The 26,559-nt window shown below is 33.8% G+C and overlaps 4 protein-coding genes across 4 annotated transcripts; 1 reads left to right on the top strand and 3 right to left on the bottom strand.

The window, feature by feature from the left end:
• Window positions 307-1,450, bottom strand: LOC108661747 (endochitinase EP3-like). The gene is made up of 2 exons (XM_018119382.1): window positions 977-1,450; window positions 307-888 (listed from the first exon to the last, which is right to left on the bottom strand). The coding sequence occupies exons 1-2, from the start codon at window positions 1,389-1,391 to the stop codon at window positions 482-484; spliced, it is 822 nt and encodes a 273-aa protein (XP_017974871.1). The 5' UTR covers window positions 1,392-1,450; the 3' UTR covers window positions 307-481.
• On the bottom strand, window positions 5,433-6,384 carry LOC18602389 (endochitinase EP3). The gene is made up of 2 exons (XM_007033740.2): window positions 6,061-6,384; window positions 5,433-5,929 (listed from the first exon to the last, which is right to left on the bottom strand). The coding sequence occupies exons 1-2, from the start codon at window positions 6,341-6,343 to the stop codon at window positions 5,523-5,525; spliced, it is 690 nt and encodes a 229-aa protein (XP_007033802.2). The 5' UTR covers window positions 6,344-6,384; the 3' UTR covers window positions 5,433-5,522.
• LOC18602388 (endochitinase EP3) lies at window positions 14,166-15,426 on the bottom strand. Its single transcript, XM_007033739.2, has 2 exons — window positions 14,974-15,426; window positions 14,166-14,735 (listed from the first exon to the last, which is right to left on the bottom strand). Exons 1-2 carry the CDS (start codon window positions 15,380-15,382, stop codon window positions 14,329-14,331), a joined length of 816 nt encoding a protein of 271 aa, XP_007033801.1. The 5' UTR covers window positions 15,383-15,426; the 3' UTR covers window positions 14,166-14,328.
• On the top strand, window positions 24,632-25,944 carry LOC18602387. The gene is made up of 2 exons (XM_007033737.2): window positions 24,632-25,081; window positions 25,163-25,944. The coding sequence occupies exons 1-2, from the start codon at window positions 24,914-24,916 to the stop codon at window positions 25,742-25,744; spliced, it is 750 nt and encodes a 249-aa protein (XP_007033799.2). The 5' UTR covers window positions 24,632-24,913; the 3' UTR covers window positions 25,745-25,944.

The raw sequence follows: 26,559 nt of genomic DNA, 5'->3' as shown, positions 1-26,559 counted from the left end.
CATAAGAATGAGAGTTTATATATAACGTGATTGCATAAAATTTAATGATACAGATATAGTATCATGACAAAAATAAAAACTAAGAGTAATTCTATGATTTTTTTGTATCCGTTGATATATTTGGTTATCATGTATCTATAATTTTGGGATATCAATCTCTATTGATATCTAATTTCTTGCCAACATCCACAACTTGACCTTGTATATAATCTTAGACCATGTACCAAAATGAGGGCATCTGTATTATATGTGACTGAAATGTATTAAAAGATTTGCCCAAGTTTCTAAAAACATCTGAGTCAGAAATTTCCATAAATAGGCGATCCAATATGATTAAGAATAACATAATACTTCATTGCAACGTTACGTCAAGTTAAAACTAGTTTTTAACTAACCAAAACAAGAAAAACATAATTGGCAGTGAAATTCACTTATATTTATATATAAAGAAGGCTGCAAGCTAGTGATAAAGCGTGAATTTTTAGCAGGTTAGATTGGCCCCAGGATCAACACCAAGCTGGTTACAATAATCTGTATAGTACTCAATCCTGGCCTGAACAGTAGCAGGGTTTCCACCATCGCATTCAAGAGCCCCATTAATGGCACGAATAGTTGCCCCGAACCCTTGGCCTATGACAGGTTGAACAAAGTTCACCCAGTACCACAAGGCCGTCTTGAAGGAGATAACAGGGTCTGTGGCGACGGTTTCAGGGGAGTTTAATCCATCGAAGCCGATGCTCTCCCCGGCTGGTCCGTAGTTGAAATTCCAGGATAGTTGGATTGGTCCACGGCCATAGTAACCTTTGTCGGGGTTGCATGGATACTGTGTGCTGCTCTCATCACAGTAATCCCTAGTGGTTCCGTTTATCTCTTCAATGAAGCAAAAATCTGCACGGACAAAATGATTTTGCATTTTACTTAGTAACTATAAACAAGAAACAAAGTTAAGTTTATGAGAGAAAGAGAGGGATCTTACGTCCAGTCTCGTGGGTGACATGTCCAAAGAAAGCAGCAATCTCACGCTTAGAATCATCAATTGAGCCAATCCTTCCAAATTGAGGATAGGAATTGAGAGCTTCAAGAAATGCTGCCCTTGAGTAAAAGTTCTTCCCTTCGCAACTTGCTTCTGCCTCATCCAAAATCCCATTAAAGAATTGAGGTGTCACTATATCAGCCACCGAGACATTGTTTAGAGTTGGTGGTGGATTACAAGGACCCTCTTGGCACCCCGTGCCACAGAAGTCGTCGCCAGTGCCGCAAAACCCCCATCGGCTACAACATAGCCCTTCTGCGCAACCGCAGTTTTGAGCCTTTACAGGCGCTGCCCCAGCAATAATTCCAGCCAGAACAATGGCCAGTAGACCTTTTCTGATCATATCGGAAACTAACATTATTGCACAAGGAGAATGAGGGGGATTAATTGTGTTTGATGCAAGATAATGATCGAGAGTGAGACGTTTATATAGTTGTGGGGAGAGTAAGAAAACAGAGGCAAATCGCGATATGGTAGCGGCGTTTGAAAGTCAATGTTGACATGCTGTGTTTCTAGAGGGAGCAAGTGGTCAGACTTTGACTTGTGTACGTGCTTAATAAAAATTACGCGTCTGCCTTTTTGCTATAATATGGATTATTGGACTAATCTCTGCCTTCTATTTTGTGGCGAATATGAAAAGTTCTCTTGAATGATTCACCATTTCCCTTACACAAATGCAACATTATAATTGCTATTCATATAATAATTAATTATTAAATTTTCAAAAAATTTTAATTTGAATAGTTATAGGAAATGTAAAGAGATTACGCTCGCTATTAAAAATAATAGTTTTACCAATAAAAAATTTTGTCGATATAGTTTAATTTTTTTTTAAAGTTATTTTATTAAGTTTACCACCAGCATGTCATTGCAAATCTACAGTCTTGTCGATTAGAAACTCTCATAATATAGAAGACCGATTTAGGCATAGGAAACTTGTACAATTACCATAGGTAACTGCTAAACAAGTTTTTGACTGTTTTAACTATCTCAAATTACACAAAAAAGAACAAATAATAACAAAATCCCTTGAACGAAAAGATGGGTATAAAATGTCAAACAAAAGTGCCAGCAACATAAGTGTTTATTTTGTTAGTAAAATAAATTACTGATGGAATTATCAACGAAATTTTTTATCAATAAACAGTTGAAAATACCCTTTGATAACGAAAAATTTTGTTGGTAACCAAAAATTTTGTTAGTAAAGTTGTCGATCTATCAATCAGAGGAGTCGTCTATGATATAGGAAATCTGTCAGTAAATTCGATCGGTAAAAACATTGACTGAAAATTTTTGATAAATAAATTTGTTGATAATTTTACAACAAAACTATCGACAGGTAATAACGATTGATTTTATTGTAAACATTAATTATATATTTCATTGGTAAAATGTATCATTCTATCAGTAATGACGTAAAATTCGTCATTTTATAAAATATTTTATAAACATTAGATCTAAAATGAGTTTTTTTGTTAATATTGGAATTAATATACTTCCGTTTTTTGTTTCATTCACATGATGGCAAAAAAAAGTCATATATTGATTTATATATTTCTTTAAATTTGTTTTCGATCTACAAATAAAAGTACACAGCTTCTTTATTTCTCATTATTTTAAAAATAATATTTAATACATCGATGGTAAAAATTTTTCATTTTATGAATAACTTTAAAATGTAACTATTGTTCATTTACGATATATTTTAAAACATGAATCAAATAATTAAATATATAGATATGTAACTATTATATATAATTGTTTTGTAAAGTTCACCGTCATATTTAAAATAATAAGAAAAATAAAAACATAGGATCTAGCTATGCGATAAGAGAGAGAGAGAGAGAGTGTGAAAGTAGCCCCAAAAGCCATTCCATTCAATGCATTAAACACGATTTCCTCCACAATCAATGATTGTGGGCTTATTTTTCTGGTCAAAATCATTTGCGGTGGCTTTTGTTCTAGAGATTGAAGTGAACCCCAACTTCTGACTTCGACAAAGTCATGTTGTTTATAAATGTCAAACTCGACCCAGCAAAATTAATTTGTCAAATAGATTTATCCTATTATTGTTACCCAAAAAACCAAAGAAGAAAGCGAATTCAATAATAATTATAATTCATTCCTCATTAATTCTTCTTTTTGTTTTAGTATCATGGAAACTGCTTGGGATGGGTGAAAACCTAGCTACAAAATAGTTTGCTCATAAGTGAGTGATAATTATATGCAATAAAACAGAAAGATTAAAGTAAGCTTAACGACCCTTTTGTTAAAAATCTTGAATAATTAATTTAATAAAAAACATTTACAAATATTGTTCTATATATATATATATAAATCGCCCAAACAAATGGGCCCTATGTTAGTTGGAAGACAAGTCATTTTTCTAAGAGCATGATTGGGGCAACCACTCCCGCTGAATGGTGATTAGAACAAACATTACGGACACTATGATTAGTTGGGAAGGCATGTCCTTATGTTGTTTGTAAATTTGCTTTCTGTTCTCTAAAGCATTATAAATTATATTTAAAGATTTGTTTAGCTGGCAGTTTTGTTTTTTGTTTTTTGCATTTCAAAGTAAAAAATGGAAAATATACGTTTTGATATAAAAATATACAAATTTTTCAAAAAATTAGATATAAACATACACACTTGCATATATATATATATATATATATATATATATTTTGAAGACAAAATAAAGCTTATTTTTTATATTTGGTTATTCAAATAAAGAATTTGAGTTAGTTTTTAATTAATAGAAGAAACTAAGGAAATTTTTCTATGATTAAGACATGCATTTCATAGAACACAAAGTGACTACTTAAGATGGGAAATATGAATGATAATATGTATAACAGTATGGATGGAAGCTAATTCCATGGCCGATTCTCTTGCAAAACTTGGTGTTGACAAGGCTGATATACTTTATGCATGGCGGTAAGGCTGTGTTTTTCTCCACGGTAATTGGTTGCCTTGTTTTCATGTCCTTTCTGCTGCAATTTCGGATCTAGGCCATCAATTTATGTGCTTGATGTTGTGCTTTGTTGCTGGAACTTAAGAATATCTTGTTGGTGCTTCTCTTTGGGTTGTACGCTTATCTGATCTATTTAATCTATTTAGTTGGGGAACTTATGTAATGCAAGGTGATAGTCCCCTTTCATGAGAATACTTCTCATTATAGTCCATGGTTCAATATTTTTTAGGATCATGGAGTTGTATTCTCTCCTTCTTTTTAAGAAATTCTTGATGATTGAGAAAAAAAAAAACCTAGGACTAGGCCTGGTGCTAGTGAATTTGAAATTTGCCAAACTCTAGCATACATGAACCCATTTTTATATGTTAATATCTCTAAGAACTAGAACCTATCTTAAAACCAATTAATAATGCCTAATTTGCCAAACCCAAGTTGCCATTAGTAGGCATTATAATTGGCTTAAGGTGAAATGGAGTTCTTAAATACTTAAATGGGTTCACATTAGGGTTTGGCATCAGAAATAACCTTCTGCTTGAAGTTGGTTTTAAGGGAAAATCGTGAGTGTGCATAGATATATATATCCACAATCTTCTAACAAAATTTTGATTTTCATACAAAACATTTCAATTCAACATCTTGCCCGGCAGTTCAACTTTCATAGGTGTGTTAATTTCATCCTTTCACCATTTGCAATTATTTCATCCTTTCATAGGTGTGCCGCTGAAGTATAGATTTTCAAAAAAAAAAATTGTTGTCAAATTACAATTATTTAAATAATGAATAGCAACATTTTTTTTTTGTTTATCTCAGCTTCGTATTACAATTTTGGAGCTTCAACTTTCGGCTGATTTTTCCCAATTGTATTTGAACCAACTCCTGCTTTATGGAGCAGAGAGGATATTGCAAAAGCTATGCCACTTAATAATCAATTAAAAAGGCCTACCAACAACCATTTAGTAGTAGCTCAAATACTAAGTATAGGTGCATTTTTTGTTTATGTGTGATTGTTCTGTGTGAAATAAAGAAAAAATGTGATTCTTTCATGTAATAAAATATTCAATTTGTAGGGAAAAATAACCTTATCGGTTAGTATTTTTGCAAATGACAGCTTAATTTAAGTTTTATGTAGTTTTTAACAGAATTACGAGTCAAATACTTAAAAGATATTTTATGTTGACACATTTTTATATGATAATGGAGAGTCAAACTCAAGGGAGTGATTTTTTTTGTGCATAAAAGTTTTGAGTTAATAGTAATTTTTCATTTTACAAATTTCATCATATTTATTTATAGATTTGAATGTAAGATTTAAAAATGAAAATTTAAATTTACAACCACTAGAGTATCTCTTGGGAAACATAAATTTTTGAACAAGAAATTGTGTAAACTTTGGCTGAGAAAAAAAATAGAAAAACCATTAAATAAAAGGTGGTAAGTGGAAGCCAGAATAATTTATTGATGTTTTGTTGTGATATTTTTATGACATTTCATGTAACAATTAAAAGTATAAGTCTAGCAGGTGAGATTTTGGCCGGGATCAACACCAAGCTGGTTACAATATTGAGTATAGTAGTTAACACGAGCCTGAACGGTATCAGGGTTTCCGCCATCGCACTCAATAGCCCCATTAATGGCACGAATAGTTGCCCCGAACCCTTGGCCTATGACAGGGTGGACAAAGTTCACCCAGTACCACAAGGCCGTCTTGAACGAGATAACAGGGTCTGTGGCGATAGTTTCAGGCGAGTTTAGTCCATCAAAGCCGATGCTATCCCCAGCTGGTCCATAGTTGAAATTCCAGGATAGTTGGATCGGTCCACGGCCATAGTAACCTCTGTCAGGGTTGCACGGATACTGTGTAACGGTCTCATCACAGTAGTCCCTTGTTGCACCACCTATCTCTTCTATAAAGCAGAAATCTGCACAAGCAAAATGATTTTCAGTACTATTTAAGGTAGACTATAAACAGACTTTCTCATGATCTAGAATTTGTGCATGCATGTAAATTAACGCCTCTGTTAAGTTTATTGGAGAAAGAGAGAGATCTTACGTCCTGTCTCATGCGTGACATGTGCAAATAAAGCTGCAACCTCACGCCTAATACCATCAACTGAACCAAACTGAGGGAAAGAATCGGCAGCCTTAAGAAATGTATCCCTTGAGTAAAAGTTCCTCCCTTCACAACTTGGATCTGCCTGATCCAAAATCCCATTAAAGAACGCAGGCGTTAGTATATCAGCCAGTGGTTGAGCCTTTACCGGCACCGATCCAGCGAGAATACCAGCCAGAACAATGGCTGCTAGCAGACCTTTGGTCATATTAAGAAATACCATATTTGCACAATTTTAATTGTAGAAATGTGGTTGGGAGTGGGAGTTTTTTATAGTTGAGCAAAAGAGTAAGAAAAACATAGAGACGTTAATTTGAAAGTGTCAATATTGACATGCAAGATTCTAGAAGACATTAACACGACGGAGCAAAGAGGTTCGACTTTATTTTGACTTTGTGTAAAGTTGTTCTACATAATTCAACCTGTTTGCCACTTAATCACAAAATACCCTATCCAAGCCGATATTAAGGGATTAGTTTTAAGAGGTCCGTTTACATTATTGTAATTGGATTCTTAAATAAGGAAGGAGCTATTTTGATTTCAAATTTCATTGACATTATGTTTACTACTCATATATATATATATATAATTAAATTACCACTACAAAAATTATGATTTTTTAATAGTTCAATTCAATGATTGATTTTTTTTCTCAGCCAATCAAGAGATTTCATTGATAGTAATATGATAGTTACAAAGAGAAACAGATCAATGATTGATTGATCACAGAATTAAGTCCACTAATACTATTTCTAAATTTTGTCAAGGTATTACTTGCATTCCTTCCCGTACCGAAATAATCATCCAACTTCAATTTTCTTCCTAAAAATCTTTATATCTAAATTACTTGTTATAAGTACATTTTTGTTTTTCATTCCATGCATGTGATGTCACTTTTATTTTTTTGGCAAAAAAATCGATGGAGAATGTTTTAGAACTTTTATGTTTATGTTTAAGTCTCACCATGTGCAAGTTATGACCAATTTCATATATTGATTTGTTAATTTATTTAGTTTATTTGTTGATTTCTTCTTTAGTGTAATAATTATGTACAGATATGTTAAATTAGTTCAAGGACTTTGTTTAATATTTTAGGCACCATAATTTTTCCTTATGCATGTGACTTGCTTTTTTTTTTTTTGAAAAATCTGTACATGTGACCTTATAAAACAATTTTCTATCAATAAATATTATTCCTTTCGTCTCATCTTCTTTGTTTATATTTTTTTTAATATTCCAAAACTCTTCTTTCCGTTTTTAATACTTAAAACTCTTTTTTTTAATCCCAAAATTATTTTTCATGGTTTTTAAATTTTTAACATTATGGAATATCAATTTTACAGAAAAAAATTAAATTTTAATATTAAATACACTAAAATTATTTTTTTAAAAAAAATTGTGAAAGTTAAAAAAGAGACATTTGTTTTGAAATAGACAAAGTATTTATTTAAAAATGCTTGAGCTAGCAATATTTTTTTTAAAAGGAAAAGAAATTTTATAAAAAATAATGAAAAGCATCAACTAGGAACCCACAATGGAAAGAACAAGATAGAAGGACAGAGATGGATAAAGACAAAGCACATGTAGATCAAAGAACAAAGAAACGTAATTAAAATATTAAATTAAATAAAAAAATTAGAGCATGCTAAAGTGACCTAGCATTCGGTTTTAACCGAATTATTATCACGATACTCGAACCACATTCAGTTTTATCCAATTCGTCACGTACGGGACTTAAACCTATGACTTATTTAATGGTTTTGTGCCTCTTCCCTTACCATTGACATCAAGGCTACATTCACACGAAGTTATTAGATTCTTGTCCAGCTTTTGAAAAGCTTTACATTTGAAGGAAAAGCATTATACTATAACTAAACTTAATTTTATCAAGTGACTTTAAAATTAAATTATTATCAAATCAATAAAAAGTTTATTTTAAATTTAAATTTTAAAAAGTAATTAAAACAACTTTGTATATGTGTGACATCGCACGGGTTAATATACTCGTAATAATTAAATGAATGAATTAAATTGAATTAATTAAGTTTGGATTTGACTTTTTTTTTTAAAAAAAAAAGATCCGATAGCATTGCCTGATCTATGGACACTTCTATCATGAATCTATTAATTTTAATTTTTGTAAAATAAATTTTGCTAATGGCTGTCCTGAAGGATCACTTTAATTAAAAGTTACTATTTTATTCTCTTAATGCATTGAAATTTATTACGTTAACTATTAATTACTAAAACTATAAATACAAAAATATGATTATAAATAATATCTTTAACTAATCTTAAGAGATATGTCTCAGATTACCTTAAAGTTCTTTTTATTATAAAATTTAAATATTATTAGCACCCGTTATCCCAAACCCTTTGTAATAAAATTCATTTGATTCAGTCAAGATTGCCTCAACACCATTACCGTCGCAATAAGATAGTGTTCTGGTCAAAATTATCTGGGTTGCTTTGTAGAAAATGAATGATTCTAACTTCTGACTTTAAAAAAGTCAAAGTGTTTTTATCCATGGCAAACACAACCTAACAAAATAAATAAATGTCAAATGGGGGCTCATTTATCTTTGTGGTTTACAGATGAGAAACAGAGAAGAGGAAGCCAACTCAAATAAGGAATGTACTAGTCGTCCATTTATCTATTTCTCCTTTAATTTTCTTGTCCCTCACAGTCAGTTGAGTCATGTCACCAACATGGTTAGTAATCGGTTCGGATTTAGATACATACCTCCTCAGAGAAAAGGAGGGATGAGAGAGAATAGTAGACAAGAGAAAGACGAGGTAATTAACCTTTGTTGCCTTGAGTTTTATAAATGAAATTAAATAAGTTTCTTTTATCTGATAAATCTCACTCTTCATTTTACAATATTTAAATGTCAAACTGTTTTAATTAAATTTATATTATTGAGACATTTATTTCTTTAAATCACCAGCTGAAATGAAATTTGCTGAATCAAAACTTATGAACTATATATATTAACTTATGAATCAAAACTGTTTTACTGCTTTAATTAAATCAAGCTTATTGAGTTGTTAGTGTTCAAGTACTGGGAAAGCAAGTGTAATGTTTGTAATTCTCTTCATGTACGTATTAAGTTAATTAGTCAGAAGACATAGGAATATTTTAAATTAGACTTAAATAATCTGGCTCAAGGAAATCCTAATTACCACCTTGATTTCATCCTCGTAGTTCTTATGTTTGGCGAAAGTGTATTACCATGAGACAATTTCATTTTCCTGCTTGCAATGATTAGAGAAAAAGTTTTGTCAAAAATTTAGGGAATTATTATATACCCAGTACATGGATATTGGAGTTTTTTTTATTTGACATAATACTTAAAAAAAATTTTAAATTATTTAGGAAAATTTAGATAAATTTTTTATTGTTTTATAGATATAGGTTTTTGATTTGGTTGATATTGGTAGTTCTGTGAGTTTGGGAATTATACCTCTGTTTTTGTTGAGAGGCATAGATGTCAAATTCAAGGGTTGTTTTTTTTTTTTTTAATGAGGATGATATTTTCCCCTTAAATGCTATTTTAATGAAATTTTATTAAAAAACTTCTATTTTTTTAATTCATTCAATTCTATTCCTCAACTTTTACTTTGAACTAAATAAACTAATGATTAATGGGTCCATTGATAACCAAAAAAATAACTTGTTGAAATTTAATTTTTTTTGTTGTTTAGATAAATTGTATAAAATATTTTTTATTATTTAGATCAATTTATAAAAAAAAATTATTATCACTATTTTCAAAAAAAAAAATTATCTTAAAAAATAGTGCATGTCTGATTCATTTCAGCACAAAAAATTTTAATGTGAGGTCAAACTCTGGCTAAATGAAAGCGGATTGCAGACATAAATCAAGTCAAAATTGAAAAAGTGTACACACACAAATCATAAAAAAAAAGATTAAACCAAAAAATAAAAGAAAAATAATAACTTAGTTAAATTTCAATTGATCATTACCAAAAACAAGTTGAGACTCCCTGTTCCTGGCCAGTGGCGTAGACAAACAGATTTATAGCTCACAAAAAAACCCCAGCAGACATTAAACTGACTCATCCCCCATTAACGCCAGCTGCAGCAACATGAGAGTTACATACAAGAAAACAATTGCATCCCTCATCGTCCAAACTCAGCCGAATGCAGCCACAAACCATATCCTCTACAATTATGTGCAAAAAGCACAATAAAGACTCAATGTTATTGTCGTAACGTGCCGGGTCCGAGTGCCCGACCGCTAAACGTGGTTAATTTGAGGAGTCGTCACCAATCTTTTTTTGTTAGGTGTGATTGGTCACCTATTAAATTGGTTCTATTCGACGAAATCCTAAATTGATTTTAAGTTTGTCGAAAGAACGATAAACTAGTCTACGTATTTTATTTAGAGTTGGGTTTGGAAGTACGATTACGCATAGGGAATGATTAACACCCCTGTGACGCCCGTTTCACGAACGGTACCACTTAATAATACATGATCCTAACCTATTAATTTTATTTTTATGCTTCCTTAATCTGATTTATTTAATTGATCTTTAATTCTTTTAACAAGTTAAAATGTTTCATTTGTTTTACAAATTTGACATGCACGTGATGCAATTGTGAAATGCATGACATAAATTGTCAAACGAATATCTTTTATTGAACGTACTTTCCGAATCCGCCCATCATACTGGTAGGATCCGAGAGTATTATCTTACCTAAGGAAATACCTTAGAAACTCGCATTCGTAAATTTACAAGGTAAATCCCATCATCGGGACAAACGTTTGCAAGTAAAAACAGTATTTTCATGAATGCAAATCTTAATACGGGTAGAAATCTTTTGTTAAAGATATTTCTCCGGACCCTCCATCGTACTGGTGGAGATCGGAAGTATCTTTTCACCTAGGGAGTTTACCGATGAAACTTGCCTTTGCAAGCTTTCTCGAAAAGTCCCATCATCGGGCCTATGCCTGTATACAAAATATGTCTATATGCCATGACATGTAACAATGCAACAATGATACGCGACGTACTCGTAAATTCAATGTTCGTTTCTTATTCACTACTTTTCTTTGAGCTTATTTATCATGAACAAATATTCTACATTTATTTATTATTTTTGTATAACCATTTCTATTTCGTCATATACTTTATTTATTTATATTTTAGATTGCATATTTTTTTATTATACGTAGTTATTATTATTTATGCATATGTATTTTATCTATTTTTTATTATNACTATTAGTATTTACTTTATTACTTACTATATATATATATATATATATATATATATATATATTCATTAATTGGGGATTGAATATATAATTTTTATTTATTTAAATTTAGAAACATTAGAATTTTGAATTAAGACCCTCCCATCATACTGGTGGAGTCTTAATCGAAATCCTTAACTTAAGAAAATTCACTTGAAATTGCGACTTCTCACGTTCGGAATGGATATCCTATCATCAGTATTGATTCCAAACCAAACATTACATTTTTATACTTAATAATTTCATGCTAGATATCATTTTTTTATTTTATTTTTATTTATTTATTTATTGACTTTTTAAACCAAATCTAATTATAAATATTGATCATAATTATATTTTTTTATTTTTGCTAATTTACCTAACCTATTTTCCTAAAATGGTCTAAAATTAAACCAAAATCACATTTTAATTAGGCAAAATTGGCTAGACCCAAAATCAATTAAAATAGATCCACAAGCAAAAAGGCAAAGGTTATACCTCTTTGGGCTAAGATTGGCCCAGCTCAAATGCCCACGGAAGGCCCAAATCTGCTTGCACCAGGTCCACTCACTTAAGTCTACAAGGCAGAGCTCAAAACGCACCATTTTGGGTGCTTGTTTGGCGGACTGTGATACTCTAAAACGGTGTCATTTTGAAGACCATAAACCTAAGTATTTAAATTTTTTTTTCTTCTCCTCTCATTTTCTGCTCTCTTTTTCTCTCTCTAGTCGCAAACCCCTTTACCTTCTCTCTAAAATTTTCCCTCTCTCTCTCTTTCTCTTTTGTGGTTGGTAGCAGCTTTTCTTCTTCTCTTTCTGCCGCTAGCATCTCTCCTTCCCCTCCCTCTTTCTTTTTCTTTTCCTTCTTTCTCTTTTTTCTTTTCTTTCCTTTTCTCTCTTCCTCTTTCTCCCTTGCCAGCGTCTTCTCACCGCCGGCGTTACTTTCTTTGACTCTTTCCTTCGCCAGCACCGTTCCTTTCTCAAACCAACGGCTCCAAACTCCCTGGCTCTCACCGACCGACGTTACTTTAGCCCTATTCTCTCTCTTGAAACCTTATCTCCTTTCGATCGGTAGATCTAGCTCGGATCTCTCCCTTTTGTGCCGTCGACCACCCAAAATCAAACCTTTCCTCTCTCTCATTTTCCACGCCGGTCACCCAACCTTCAAAACGCACCAAAAAAAACTGACAAATCTCCCTTACCCAAGCACCTCCAAACCCGAAATCCTAAGCCACCGCTGCTCCTCCCATTTTCCTTCTTTTTTTTATATATTTTTTTGCATTCTTTTTTTGATTGTTGTTGATTGTGGTTAGGGTAGACTGCTGGTAGTTTTTAGGATTTTTAATAGCTGATTTGTGAATTTTTTGTAGTTTGAAAATCTGGTTTTTTATTTCTGAAAGGTTGGTTTCTTTTTTGTTGGAAACATTTTCTCTCTGGTTTTTTTTTTTGAAAAAATGGCTTTTCTCCCCTTTTTTAAATCGGTTCAAAGCCCCCTTTTAAGAACTAAATTGTTCAAAAAATTAAACAATCCAGAGGTGAAATCATGCTCTTCTAGCATGATTTCACATGTTTCTGACACAAAGGGGAGTTGGTAGCCGGAAGTGACCATTCTTCTCCAAATTCGGCTACCTTTTAGGGGTATTAATATCCTGTAATGATGGACTGAAGAAGGGACTGAGCACACTCATACTTTTCCTGTTCTTCTTTTTTTTTTAATTTATTTCTTGTTTTTTATTTTTTATTATATTTCATTATTATTTATTTTTTGATTTTTTGAAATAGGTGTCTACAGTTATCCATTAATCAAAAAACCACCAGCACGTTCCGAACTCTCTCCACCCCCTCTTTAGCCAATTGATCAGCAAGAGAGTTAGTTTTCCTATGGGTATGCTGTATTTATCACCTCCCAATCTGCCATATAGTAAATTCCATGTATCTCATGATGTTGGAGGTTTTTAACTCTACAAACGGATTTAAAAAAAAAATTAAATCGTTTTTATTTTGAATATAAAAAATAATCAACTATATATCTAATTATGAAATGATTACGTACGAATCATTTAAATTCCATCACGGCAGGCTGTTGGAAGTGTGATGGATATTCATGTACCGACTCTGTTTCCATTCTTACCTAGATGTTCTCGGTGATTGGGGGCTGATGCCTATGGCAAGGATGACTTTCGGGGTTTGAGATGTTTGGTTGACTCTGTCAAAGTCTACAACTACTTCTCTTGTTGGACCGCTGCTGTACAGCTTTTTAACTTATTTAAAATCACATATTATTTTATACTAATATATAATGCTAATAGTTGAATTTGTGTCATGAGTTAAAAAGAAATACTAAATATATATAAACTCAATCAAAGGAATTAGGTAAAAATAAGATATAATAATAATAAAAAAAGTATATATGAAAATGAATAAATAGTATGTCATGTTTCTTTTACCAGAGATGGATCGCAAATTTAAATAATTAATTGAATTTTATGTTTTAAATTTCTTTGTAGTTTCACTTAAAAAAACTGGTCAACTCTAGTAAACAAAGAAAAAAAATATTAAATCCCAACGTTTTCTCTAACTAATCCTTTTTTTGGCCCTTTTCGACTCAAGCAATTGGTGCCACGATAGGACTAGTTGTTGGCAATGAAGAAAATCATCGTCTTTTTGACCAGTCAAATTCGGCCCTCAAAAACCAAAGTAACAATAGCACAGATTCGTTTAATTGGTTTGCTGGTCCTTGTAACTTCTCGCAAAATCATGATGCTATTAATTGTCAAAAAATTAAATTATCGTTAGAATACAAATAATCATTATTGATTTTATTATATTTATTTCCTTTTAAGGTTACATCAAATTAATCCCGCGGTACACCGACGAATCAGAGCAAATTAAAAAAAAAGTACAAGTGACTGGAACATTGGGGAAACTGCTGCTAGTTTAGTATGAATTCTAGCAGCTGAGGTTACCGCCGGGAGCAACGCCAAGTTGGTTGCAATAGTCTGTGAATAAGTTAATCCGAGACTGAACTTTAGCGGGCTCTTTACCATCACACTCAAGATCACCGTTAATGGCTCGAATAGTTGCCCCGAACCCTTGGTTCATGACTCCTGCGACATTGTTCATCCAATACCACACGGCGGCCTTGAACGAGATAAGAGGGTCGTTGGCCACGGTTTCTGGTGCGCCTAACCCATCGAACCCAATGTCATTGCCAGCTGGTCCGTAATTGTAATTCCATGATAGCTGCAGTGGTCCACGGCCATAGTAACCTTTGTTTGGGTTGCATGGATAGTCTGTTCTGGTCTCATCGCAGTAGTCCTTAGAGGCGCCACCGTCCTCTTCTATGCTGCAAAAACCTGAAAGAACAACAGCACATTGCTTCTTAATAATAATTTCTAGCTTTAAGGAGTATAAATTTGTTTTCAAGTCTTCAAGAATAATAAAGAGATTGAAGTTCACAGAATCGACCAGTTGTAGAATTATTCTACTGTTCAAGCAAGAGGAAAATTAATGAGAAAGATTGCAGACATGAAATTGCAACTAGCAAGAACGCATCCGCTAATTAAGTTCGAGAAAGGATAAGAGAGATCGTACGTCCAGTCTCATGGCTAGCATGTGCAAAGAAAGCAGCAATCTCACGCCTAGACTCCTCAACTGTGCCAGTCCTTGCGAACTGAGTAAAAGAATCGAGAGCATCAAGAAATGCTCCTCTGGAGTAAAAGTTTCTCCCTACACAACTCGCGGCTGCCTGATTCAATATCCCATTAAAGAATTCAGGTGTCACGATGTCAGCGATTGAAACACCATTGTTAACACAAGGACCTCCTCGGCAGTTCACGCCGCAGAAATCCGAACCTGTTCCGCAAAACCCAAATCGACTGCAACATTCAGTTGCCGAACAAGTATTACCACACTGAGCCTTGACCTTTCCAGGCACGGCTCCAGCAAGAATTCCTGCTAGGAGAATAGCTATAAGGCTTTGCTTCATAGTGAGGGTTACCATTTTTGCTGGATGTTGAATTTGAGGTGGAAATTTGCTTGGGAGCGAGACGTATTTATAGTTTTGGAGAGAGCTAGAAAAGCAAAGAGGAGTTTTGAGTGTCAACACGGGTAAAGGCTTGTTTCCACCAGCTGGCGTGAAAACTAACCAGTCTTAACTTTGACTAGTAAGGATGAAAACAACAGGTCGGCTTTCGGAAGGCGGTGGGAAATTTCTTTGATCATACATATTGAAATATCTACTTGAGAATTCAACTTCATTATCCCATGAATTGCAGCAACAAATAATCACTTGCTTAATTAGGAAGAACTTCCATTCTGTAAATTTAGAGTCCATGGATGGAGCTTCCAATACCTATGGAAAATAATTACTACAAAAGAAAATGTTTTATCATAAATTATTTTTTTCTTGATCTTTAACTATGTTATTATACTAGCAGATCCGCTGAGAAACTCTCATCCTTCTGCTCATTTTCATTACAGTTGCAAGGGCAATGGCAAGTTTCATCATTTTCAGTCAATTTCTTGTGACAGTTCAACGAAGACCATTTCAATTTCATTTTTCTTCTTTTAACTTGTTGAAGTTTTCAAATTGATTACGATTGAACTCGAATTGATCCAGACGACCGGCGTCTGGGATTAGGTATGCTTTCAATTTGCAAAAAGTCTTGATCTGCTACTCAAGATTAAAGACTTCAAGCAGCACTATGTACTCAAACTATTGCACTAAATCAACCGAATTGCTTTCCATAAAAAATGGGTAAGGTTTCAATTTGTTAAAAATAAAACCATAGAAACGATACGGGTACAGATTTAATCATTCATAATTGTCAAGTACCAGACTTGGTTAATAAGTAAAAACATTTAAAAATCACCATATGAATATAATATATTCTTTTTTCTGTGTGTCTGCAAACAAATATTTGAGTTGGTTTTGAGCTACAAAACAATATAGATATTGTCAATGTCAAAAACTAGAAAAACAAAGGAAGAAAATTTTTTAAGAGAAAAACAAAATGAAAAGATCAAAATACGTATCCCGCACGTAAGAAGCAATGATAATAGTAATATAGGAAAAAAAGAAACAAAACAACAAATATAAGAACCTAATTTTCGGTTCATAAATTGACAATTCTTTTCATCTTATCAGTTCATTGAATTATACCAGTATAAATGTCTTTTTATCATTATAAATGAATTTAGATCCCATTTTTTAAGTTAATTTTATTTTAAAATTTCTTTCATCATGCTCAATTCAAAAAATTATGCATTCCATTTTAATGTGTAACTCTCTTTTTCTTTTACTTATTATTTCCCTTTTGGCATGTTGGGTTAGTTGGAATGACTATTTCATCCTCCTCTATTTTGTTGCTTGATTCATTTCAACTCCCTACTTCATAATAACTATTTGGCATGAACCAAAATGAGATAAAACATTTATGGATAAAAATGCTTTTAAAAAATTTATAAAATTACTAATTATTTTGCACTAGATAGCCTCGGTTTGTAAACAGATAGCCCAAACAACCTTGGTAGGCCAGTAGACAGCCCAGGCAACCTTGATGGACCAATTGACAAACCATTCTAACAGGCCAATAGCCCGAGCAGCCTAGACAACTAACAAGCTAGTAGTATAGACTGCCTAGGCAGCCTAGACCGACCAAGCAATTTAGGTAGTTCAACAACCCAATAGGCCAACAAGCTCAATTATATGTTCAACCCACATTTGGAAGGTTTTTATTCTGAATGGAACCCTTGTAGATGCGAGTCAAATATAAATAAATTTAGTCAAATTTTATTTGAGTTAGTTAGGATGCGATTTGAATTTGATTAGGTCATTTTCAAATTCAAATCCCACAATTCATGCATCCTAATCCCAACCAACTAGAGGAGCTATTAGTTTATAAATATCCTCCACTATTCATTTGTATTCACACTAGAGAAATGATAAAAATGATAAAGCATTCCATTTCTCTAAGCTTTCTCTTTTCTCCTTACTTTCTTCTGCTTTTGCTTTTGTGTGAGGTTTTTAGACTTACTTAAGCTTTCATTTTTAAAGTTTACGACTGCACGAGGTTTGACTAAAATTCGACACGTGACAATTGGTATTAAAGTCAAGTTTCGAGAAAGAAATAGACAACATTGATGAAAGAATAACTTGCATCAGTCTAGGAGGTCAGGGAGACCATAGGTGCAGCCAAACGAGGAAAGTCGAGGGACATAATTTTCGCTCTTGAAGGTCGTGTATCCATGGTGGAGATGGCCGTGGAAGAGTCCATGAACAAGCTTGATGAGTTCGAGGCCAATGTGGAAAAGTTGAGGTCTAAAATGACGAACTTCGTGTGGAGTAATGCGAATCGATGGACATGTTCACCTATCGAGATGCTAGATGAAGGTATTGGTCGAATCATTGCAGTAAGAGATATGAAGGCTTAGGGAAGCTCATAGCACTTGAAGTGACCACAAGGGGGTGGTACACTAACCACTCAATTAGAGGCCCATTTGAAGGTGCCAAAGCTTAAGAAATTTCAAGGCAAAAGAGAAACTAAAGAGGTGGACAATTTCCTTTGGAGTTTGGAGTAATACTTCAAGGTCATTAGCATCACAAAGGATGCTCTATAGATCAATTTCAAAATCATGTATTTGGCCAACATTGCCTTGCTATGGTGGAGGCGTAAGTGCGATGAAAAGCTCAAGGGAAAAACCATAAGCTCTTTTGAGGAGTTCTAAAAGAAGTTTCGAAAGCAATTTTACCTTGAGTATACAGACAATGAGATGTATGCAACACTCATAAAGTTTACTCAACAAGGTGAGGTAAGAGAATATGTCAAAAATTCTATAAGTTATTGCTTCAAATAAACGATCTTAGTGAAAATGAAGTATTCTTTTCTTTTTTTTCATGGATTTAAACCATGGGTTAAGTTGGAGCTCTAAATGAAAAGTATATGGAATGTCACAAAGGCCATGACCATGGCAGGATCATTGGTTGAATTGTCGAAGCCCTTCTTCTTCCAAACCTAAGAAAAAGGGCAAAGGTGGTGGAGATCAACATCAGCACTCCAAAGAAGGTAATGGCAAGGAAAAATAGCCATTCGATAGATAGACTAAACTAACCAAAGATGGGGAACACAAGCCATGATCATGTTTCCTATGCGATAGTCCACATTGGTTGAAGAGCCAAGCTAGTGGCCATTGCTCAAGAAGAGGATGAGCAAGATTCAGAGGTTACAAAATTTGGATCCTTGCTGTTGGGTGCAATTAATGCCAAATGATGTGAACGAAAAAAAAAAGGCTCATGTTCGTTGACATAGTGGTGAATGGACAGATGAAGGAGGCTTTTGTCGACATAGGACTTTAGACTTATTTGTGGCAGAAAGTGCTACCAAGAAGATAGGCTTGAAGCCCACAAAAATGGTTGGTTTCATCAAGATAGTGAACTCCAAACATGTTCCAACCATGGGTTTAACAACAGGCGAGGTACAATTGGATTCTTAGAAAGGTAAACAACCCATCCAAATAATCCCTATGGATGATTATGATTGTGTCATTGGTATTAGATTCCTTGATCGGATTAATGCTTTATTTGTACCTTGCAAATTGCATTTGTGTGTTGGACACCTAGGGACAAGGTATGGTGTTAGTAAGACCTAGACACCATACTACTTTCAACCATGCAACTAACTAAGGGTGCACGACGCAATGAAGAGATATTTGTTATTGTCCTTAAGTTAGAAGACACCCCATAGGCTCTTATGGAGGCTCCGATTGAGGTGTTGTAGGTGTTGGACCAGTTAAAGGACGCGATGCCGACAACTTTACTTAATAGGTCACCTCTTAAAAAAAAATTGATCATCACATCAAGGTAGTGCCAGGGACATAGCCACCAACACGAGTTCCTAATAGAATGTCTCCTCCAGAGTTGGTTGAGTTGAGAAATCTACTTGCAGAGTTGATCGATACTAGATTCAATAAACTTTCCAAATCCCCATATGTGCACCAATGTTGTTTTAATGCAAGCATGATGGGTTTTTAAGGCTATGCATCGACTACAGAGCTTTGAACAAGCTCACCATGAAAAACAAGTATCTTATACTGTTGATTGCGGACTTGTTTGATCAATTGGGAGCGGCATGGTTTACGAAGCTAGACTTACGCTTAAGGTACCACCAAGTACGCATAACAAAGAAAGATGAGTCCAAGACAACATGTATGACTCGCTATAAATCGTTTAAGTTCCTAGTCATGCCATTCGAACTTTCTAATACTTTAGCAATTTTTTGCACTTTCATGAACAAGGTATTATAACCTTTCCTTAATAAATTTATAGTTGTATATTTGGACAACATTGTGATCTACAACAAGACATTGAAGGAACATTTTGATCATCTAAGACAAATGATAGAGGCACTAAGAGAGCATAAGTTATTTATGAAGAAGGAAAAATGCACTTTTACCCTTCAAAAGGTACCTTTCTTAGGACACATCATTGATGGTGGCTATATCAAGTGTTGAAGAGTCAAAAAAGTGACATACAAGCTAGAGATGCTGCCCAAGCTAAAGGTACATTCGGTTTTTCACATAAGTATGTTGAAGGCTTACTATACAGATAAGCAAGATCTTAGGCAATGAGTAATTCTAGTGGGCATTTGTGAGAATTAGAGCAACATATGAACAAGAGGTGAAACAAGTATTGGTCAACCAAGTGCCAAGGCAAAAAAGCTATATGTCGAAGCACCAATATTTAAAGAAATGAAAGGGGTTGTCAAAAAGTGAGGCAAATTGGGAGTTAGCGAAAGATTTATGGTAGTTCCAAGACAAAGTGGAGCTCTTCCACTAGGCCATGAGGGCATTGCTGAAATAAGTGGGGGAAGATGTCACAGCATATGGTTTCAAGTCATACGAGGTGCCAAACCAACTCCAGAAGTTGCTGGAGGTGTCAAATAAGGTGCGAAAGGTACCAAACCAAGTGTAGGCCTCGCATACACAAGCACATAACCTAGACAGCCTTAATGTGCAAAGAGATAGCTCAAACAGCCTTAGCAAGCGAGCAAACAACCCAAGCAACCTTGACAAGCCAATAGATAGCCAAGCCAGTAATCCATCAGCCTAACAGCCCAAACAGCTAGCAAACCAATAACACAAACAACTTAAGTAGTTAAATAGCCTAGTAGACCAACAAGCCCAATTGAAAGTCTGACCCACATTCAGAAGGCTTTCATTCTGATTTGAACCTTGTAAATGTTGAGTCAAATGTAAATAGATTTAGTCAAAGTTTATTTGAGTTAGTTAAAATGTGATTTGAATTTGAATAGACCATTTTCAAATTCAAATCTCACAATTCATGTATCATAATCCCAACCAATTAAGAGGAACTATCAACCTATAAATACCCCCTCTCTTCATTTGTACCTACACTAGAGAAATAACAAAGCATTCTATTTCTTAAACTTTTTCTCTTCTTCTTGATTTCTTCTACTTTTGTTTTTATATGAGGTTTTAAGCTTATTTAAGCTTTCATTTTCAAAATTTAAAATTGCATGAGGTTCGACTAATGTTCAACACGTGACACCAACCATAAAGTAAATGTCCAACATGTGACACTTGTAACATCCCATCCCTTTTGATGTTAATTAAACTAGAGTAATATTAGAAATTAGAAGAATTGTGATCATTAATGATGTTGAAAAGCAGAGGAGATTGAAAGAGAATGTGTGAAATAAAAATAATATTTTAATAATAAAATAATATTAATTTGTTGATGGTGGGTGCTAAGACGGCGTAACACTAAAAGCCAATATTAAGGAATTAATTTTGGTTAAAGTGGGGGAGAGTAAGATCGAGAAAATGGAACGTTGGTGGATCCACGTGCCATTATAAAATAAAGTATGAAAGGTGTATACACACACACACACACACACACACATATGGACAAGGATTACATAACTGTATACATGGGTATATATATATATATATAGTTTCCTATTTGTAAGTAAGATTGGAATATTAAAAGTGTAAGAGTATTTGAAGTTCAATTGGCATATAAGTGACACATAGAGAAATTGCATGTGCATTAGAAGATGAAATATAATATATGTGAAGAAAATTTAATATGTATATGTATATATGTTAAATAATGACTAGTGGTATGTAGATAAAATATAAGAGCAAGGCTATTCTAAGGTGAAACGGCCAGCCACTCAAGATAAAAACTATTGCATGTAAAGTGACTATTCCATGCAAGTGTAAATAGAAGAAATAATGAAGCAAGAGAAAATGATACTATATCTTGTCATTAATGCCATGCAAGAGAGGGAAGAAAAAAAATATAAATAATAATTGAAAGGTGGAAGGGCAAAAAGAAACTATGTGCCGTTTTTTCCTTCTTCCAAGAGAAAGGAATAAAATCTTTAAAAGGGAGTTTTCCTAGAGGAATCCGCCTCCTTGGTAATGCTTGTGGTCTATCATCTTTTGGACTCTAAACTTGACACCTTTATGTATTTGTTCCTTGGATATTTGTGGGTAACGATTTAGCAAAGTGAAGCCTACCATTAAACCCTTTAAAATCCAGAGCATCAAGGAACAAATTCAAGCAAAAGATCAAGCTAGAGATACGCTTTGGAACAAGCTAAGAGTTGAAAGAAAAAAATTAATTACAAGAGTTAAGAACGGTTTGCGTTGTTGGAGATCTAGCATTCAACTCGAGACTCTAAGGAAACATTTCTTGAGCTGCATTCCAACTCTTAAGGTAAGAATGGTACATTGTTTTGGTAGTCATATTTTTAGAATATTTAGTTGAGAGTTTAATTTTTAGTATGTGGTAGCAGGGAGGTTCAGATAAAAAGGTTAAGAAAGATATTAAGGAAATACTAAATTGGGCCTTGTGAAGGTAAAAATGATTTTAACATAAAGTTATGAAAGTTGAGCTTTAAATTTTGAGTTGGTGAAAAGACATATTGATTGGGTTTTGAAATTTGAATTGTGTTTGTATGTGGATACATAGTTGCTGGAAGTTAAGCTAAGATTCAAATTTTATGGGAAAATTGAAATTGAGTAGCTCTCAAAGATTCGGTTGAATAGTATTAAGTAAAAAGAGATTTTGTGGCAAAATTAATTGGTATAATTGGTGAGAATTCCCACCAAATGAGGTGAGTCGGCAATTCCTTTTTAAAGTATTTATTGAATGGTGAATATGATATATTAAATATACTAGATATGCCCACTGTTTAGATATTATTCAATTATATTGAGTTTCGATGTTTATATTTGGATTGCAATTGGGTTGCATGAGCTGTTAGTGATTAAGAATGATTATTAAGCTTGTTCTATACATGTTGTCTTTGTGGGCATATCAAAACTATTAAGCTGTTAACAAAATGGGAAACAAGCTTGTGAAACATGATGAAATTTTATACTCTATTTTGAAGCATTCAAAATTGTATGTATTACACTCTTGTATAAAGGCCTTAGAGTGGTCGTTAATGAGTTTTCTAATCTGCCTTGGTGACAATTTTCATAATGCTTAAGTGAAATATTTTAACCATGCCATGCTCATTGATTTTCGTAAACGAACTTGCTATTTTAATGTTCATTGATTTTATGATGAACTTGTTTATATGTCGCTCACGGCATTCATGATTTAAACATGCATACACGTCTTTTGAGCTTATGATTGAATTCATTATATGCAATTGAAATTCCATTGGTTTATTTTCTTGGGTAAACCTTACGAGTATAGTTCTTGTTACCACACCAGATTTGTGTGGTCTTTGTGCACAAAGTAGTGATTATTGATGATTGATAATTAATAATAAAGGAAGACCTGAAGCCCCGACTCATATTCGGTGGTGTGGGTAGTTCCCACGAGTAAGTAAAGGGAGACCTAAAACCTCGACTCATATTCGGTAACATAAGGACTTCCCACGAGTAGGTAAAGGGGGACCTGAAGTCCCGACTAATATTTGGTGGCCTGGGAAGTTCCCACGAGTAGGTAAAGGGGGACCTGAAGTCTTGACTTATATTGGATGGTGTGGGGAGTTCCCACAAATAGGTGTTAATGCTATTGATATCAAAGAGAGAGCCAACGAGGCTACATTAGACCTACTCGAGGATACTCTATTTGATACATTTTGTTAATTGATTATGGCATTACTATTATATTTGTTTGAGAAAACCATGGCTTTCATTTATTAGTTTACATGACATTCGAGAAATTACATTATTCATAATTTCCATGGTTAATCTATTTTATCGAGCATGAGATTTTTACTCTGCAAAAGTAATTAAAAATTTTGAGATTTAAATTTAAGCATTTTCTATTGATTTGCAGATAATCTATTAACTATGTGCATAGTTTATCTCGTCATACATTTATTATTATTATTATTATTATTATTATTATTGTTATTATGCTTTTGTTAAAAGCTCTACCTTAATGCTTGTTTCCTTTCCTGTCCACTCATTAAGTATGAAAGGCTCACCCCAACTAGTTGATATCGCAGATAAGTAAATTGTGGGGAGCAATCGTGATGAGAGGACTTTAATTCGCTACGTAGGTAATTGGTGTCTCCTAGCCTTACCCTTGTGTCACTCCGCTAACTAGATGTCGAGTTGTCTACTGTTTATAAGAGATGTTGTATTTTTAAAACTATTTTGGGTTAAGGCCCTTAGGTATTATTTAATTAAATTTGATGTTATGTTTTATAAAACGTGTTGTGTAAATACTTGGTATTTTCTTTTATGGAATCCTATGGTGATGAAGTATTAAAAATCGCTACATTGGCACGTATTATTGTTAATGCGATGGATGATATAAAGGAAAAGAAATTACAAGGTAAGATAAAAATATTTAGAAGGTTTGCCGAGTCATGTGAGCTAGCCTACATAACTTGTACTCGGTAACAACCGTAGGTGAGAGTCATTACACCAACCATAAGGTAAATTCTAAAGCAACAAATATTAAAAGGGACCTAACTTTTGAAAGCGAATGAATGAAATTCAAACATGTACGAGACTTTTGACTTTAAAATTCATATATTTATCAAAAATGTTATTTTACTTTTTGCCATTCAAATGTAGTTCCGTTAGCCATTTATAGGAAACAAAAAGTAAAAATTATAATATTCATATGTAAGCATTTTGACAAATGCTAGTTTTCTTAATAGTTCTCTTATCTCTATTTAACTAAATTGTAAATTACTAATGAGTTAAACCTTAAAAGTATAGGCTCTGCTCCATAAATAAAAATCTAGAATAATTTAGGAGAAGGACATTATTTTTTAAAATATCTAAAAGTTTGTGAGATGGACGTCATTCAACTTCACTTGAAGACAGAATCCTTAGCAAATTTGCTTCCACTGAGTAGGAACTTTTATATAGGATCCATTTTTGCGTAAATTACTCGGGCTCGTGCTCTTTAGCCTCAAACAACAGACAGCAAAGTGGGAAGTGATCTTCTTCATCAAATAATCATCCCCATCTTCGTCATCTTTCTTAGTTTCTTACTTCGGAAGAAAAAGGTAAGAGCGAAGGTGATTAAATGTCAATGGAGATGAAATATCTTGATTGCATATTGGTTCCATTAGGGATCCTAACGATGGTAGCTTACCATATTTGGCAGCTCCATCGAATCATCAAACACCCCACCAAGACTATAATTGGTGTCAATGCCATTAGCCGCCGTTTCTGGGTTCATTCCATGATGGAGGTTCGTCCTGTACCTATATTTTCAATCCTTTTCTTTGTCTTTTCTTTTCTCTTCATAATATATTATGTCATGCAATGGCAGGATGTGGGGAAGAATGGAGTTCTTGCGGTGCAGACACTAAGAAACAACATCATGGCTTCGACGGTATTGGCATCGACGGCAATCATGTTAAGCTCTCTCATTGCACTCTTGATGTCGAACACTGGTCGCGACAAATCCATGTGGCTTGATTTTGGTGACAGAAGCGAACAAGCTTTCTCAATCAAGTATTTTTCAATATTGGTTTGCTTCATGGCGGTATTCTTGCTCAACGTGCAGTCCATAAGATACTACAGCCATGCCAGCATCCTCATCAACATCCCTTTCAAAAAGATGTACTCCGATCAGCATCACCGCAACCTCACGGCTGAGTATGTGGCAACGACTGTGAACAGAGGCAGCTATTTCTGGTCTCTAGGACTCCGTGGCTTCTACTTCTCTTTGCCTCTTTTTCTGTGGATCTTTGGACCCATTCCTATGATTTTGTGCTGCTTTGTCCTTGTTTTCATGCTTTATTTCCTGGATGTCAACGTTGAATTCGGGTCAGCTGTTAGCGTTGCGGATGATAATCGTGATGGCAACGAGGATGATGCGGAGCTAGGTGGCTTAAATTCGTCCGTCTAAGCGAGAAGATTCGTACAGCTACGTCATGCTAGCTTTAGCTTAGCAGAATAATTAAAAGAGCGATAAGGAGCAATTCTCATTCAATCCAAGTTGAATTGAATTTTGCTCTTCACATTAAATAAAAGTCTTACTACTAGTTTAATGCTCTTGATGTCAAATGTTTGAACTAAAAACCTTCTTGGATCTATGGATTTGTTACTTCTTTTCGCCTATTTTTGGGATTTTCTTACATAATTTGGATTAAGAACAAGAAAGTTCATAAATTTTCCTCCACCATTTTAAGATTCCAACTTGAAATTAGTTATGATTAATTAAAATATTCTCCCTACGTACTGCATTAGACGCTAAATTACACAATTGTAGAAACAAATTGGCGGCATCATCAATAAGAAAAGCCAAAATGCACAACCTTAATGAGCATGTAATTCTCACTCTTTGTTAACCACAAAAGAGGGGGATACATAGCGACATCATTTAATTAGTTCTATACCATTTTCTGCTTCTCTGTGCTCCCAACCATGAAGGAGGGGATATTCCAAACATAAGCTACTATACGTCTGTGTGTGTGTGTGTGAGAGAGAGAGAGAGAGAGAGAGAGAGAGAGACATGTAGTTACACCAAATAGGACACGTTCAAGTAAATGAATGAAGGGAGGAGTGACACACGTCGGGGGGAATCTTAACTACATTAATCCATGGATCACTTGCTGATGCCACAGTTTATCCTATTTAAGCAAAAACATATGCCAATCCATCATCACTCAGAAGTTTCACTCCAAATTTTCTACTTCTTTCTTCTCCAATTATTTTAGCAGA

The sequence above is a fragment of the Theobroma cacao genome, chromosome 4, assembly GCF_000208745.1.
Source record: "Theobroma cacao cultivar B97-61/B2 chromosome 4, Criollo_cocoa_genome_V2, whole genome shotgun sequence".
NCBI lineage: Eukaryota > Viridiplantae > Streptophyta > Magnoliopsida > Malvales > Malvaceae > Theobroma > Theobroma cacao.
Note: the sequence above shows the minus strand (reverse complement) of the source record. Positions and strands in the feature narration are given on the sequence as shown.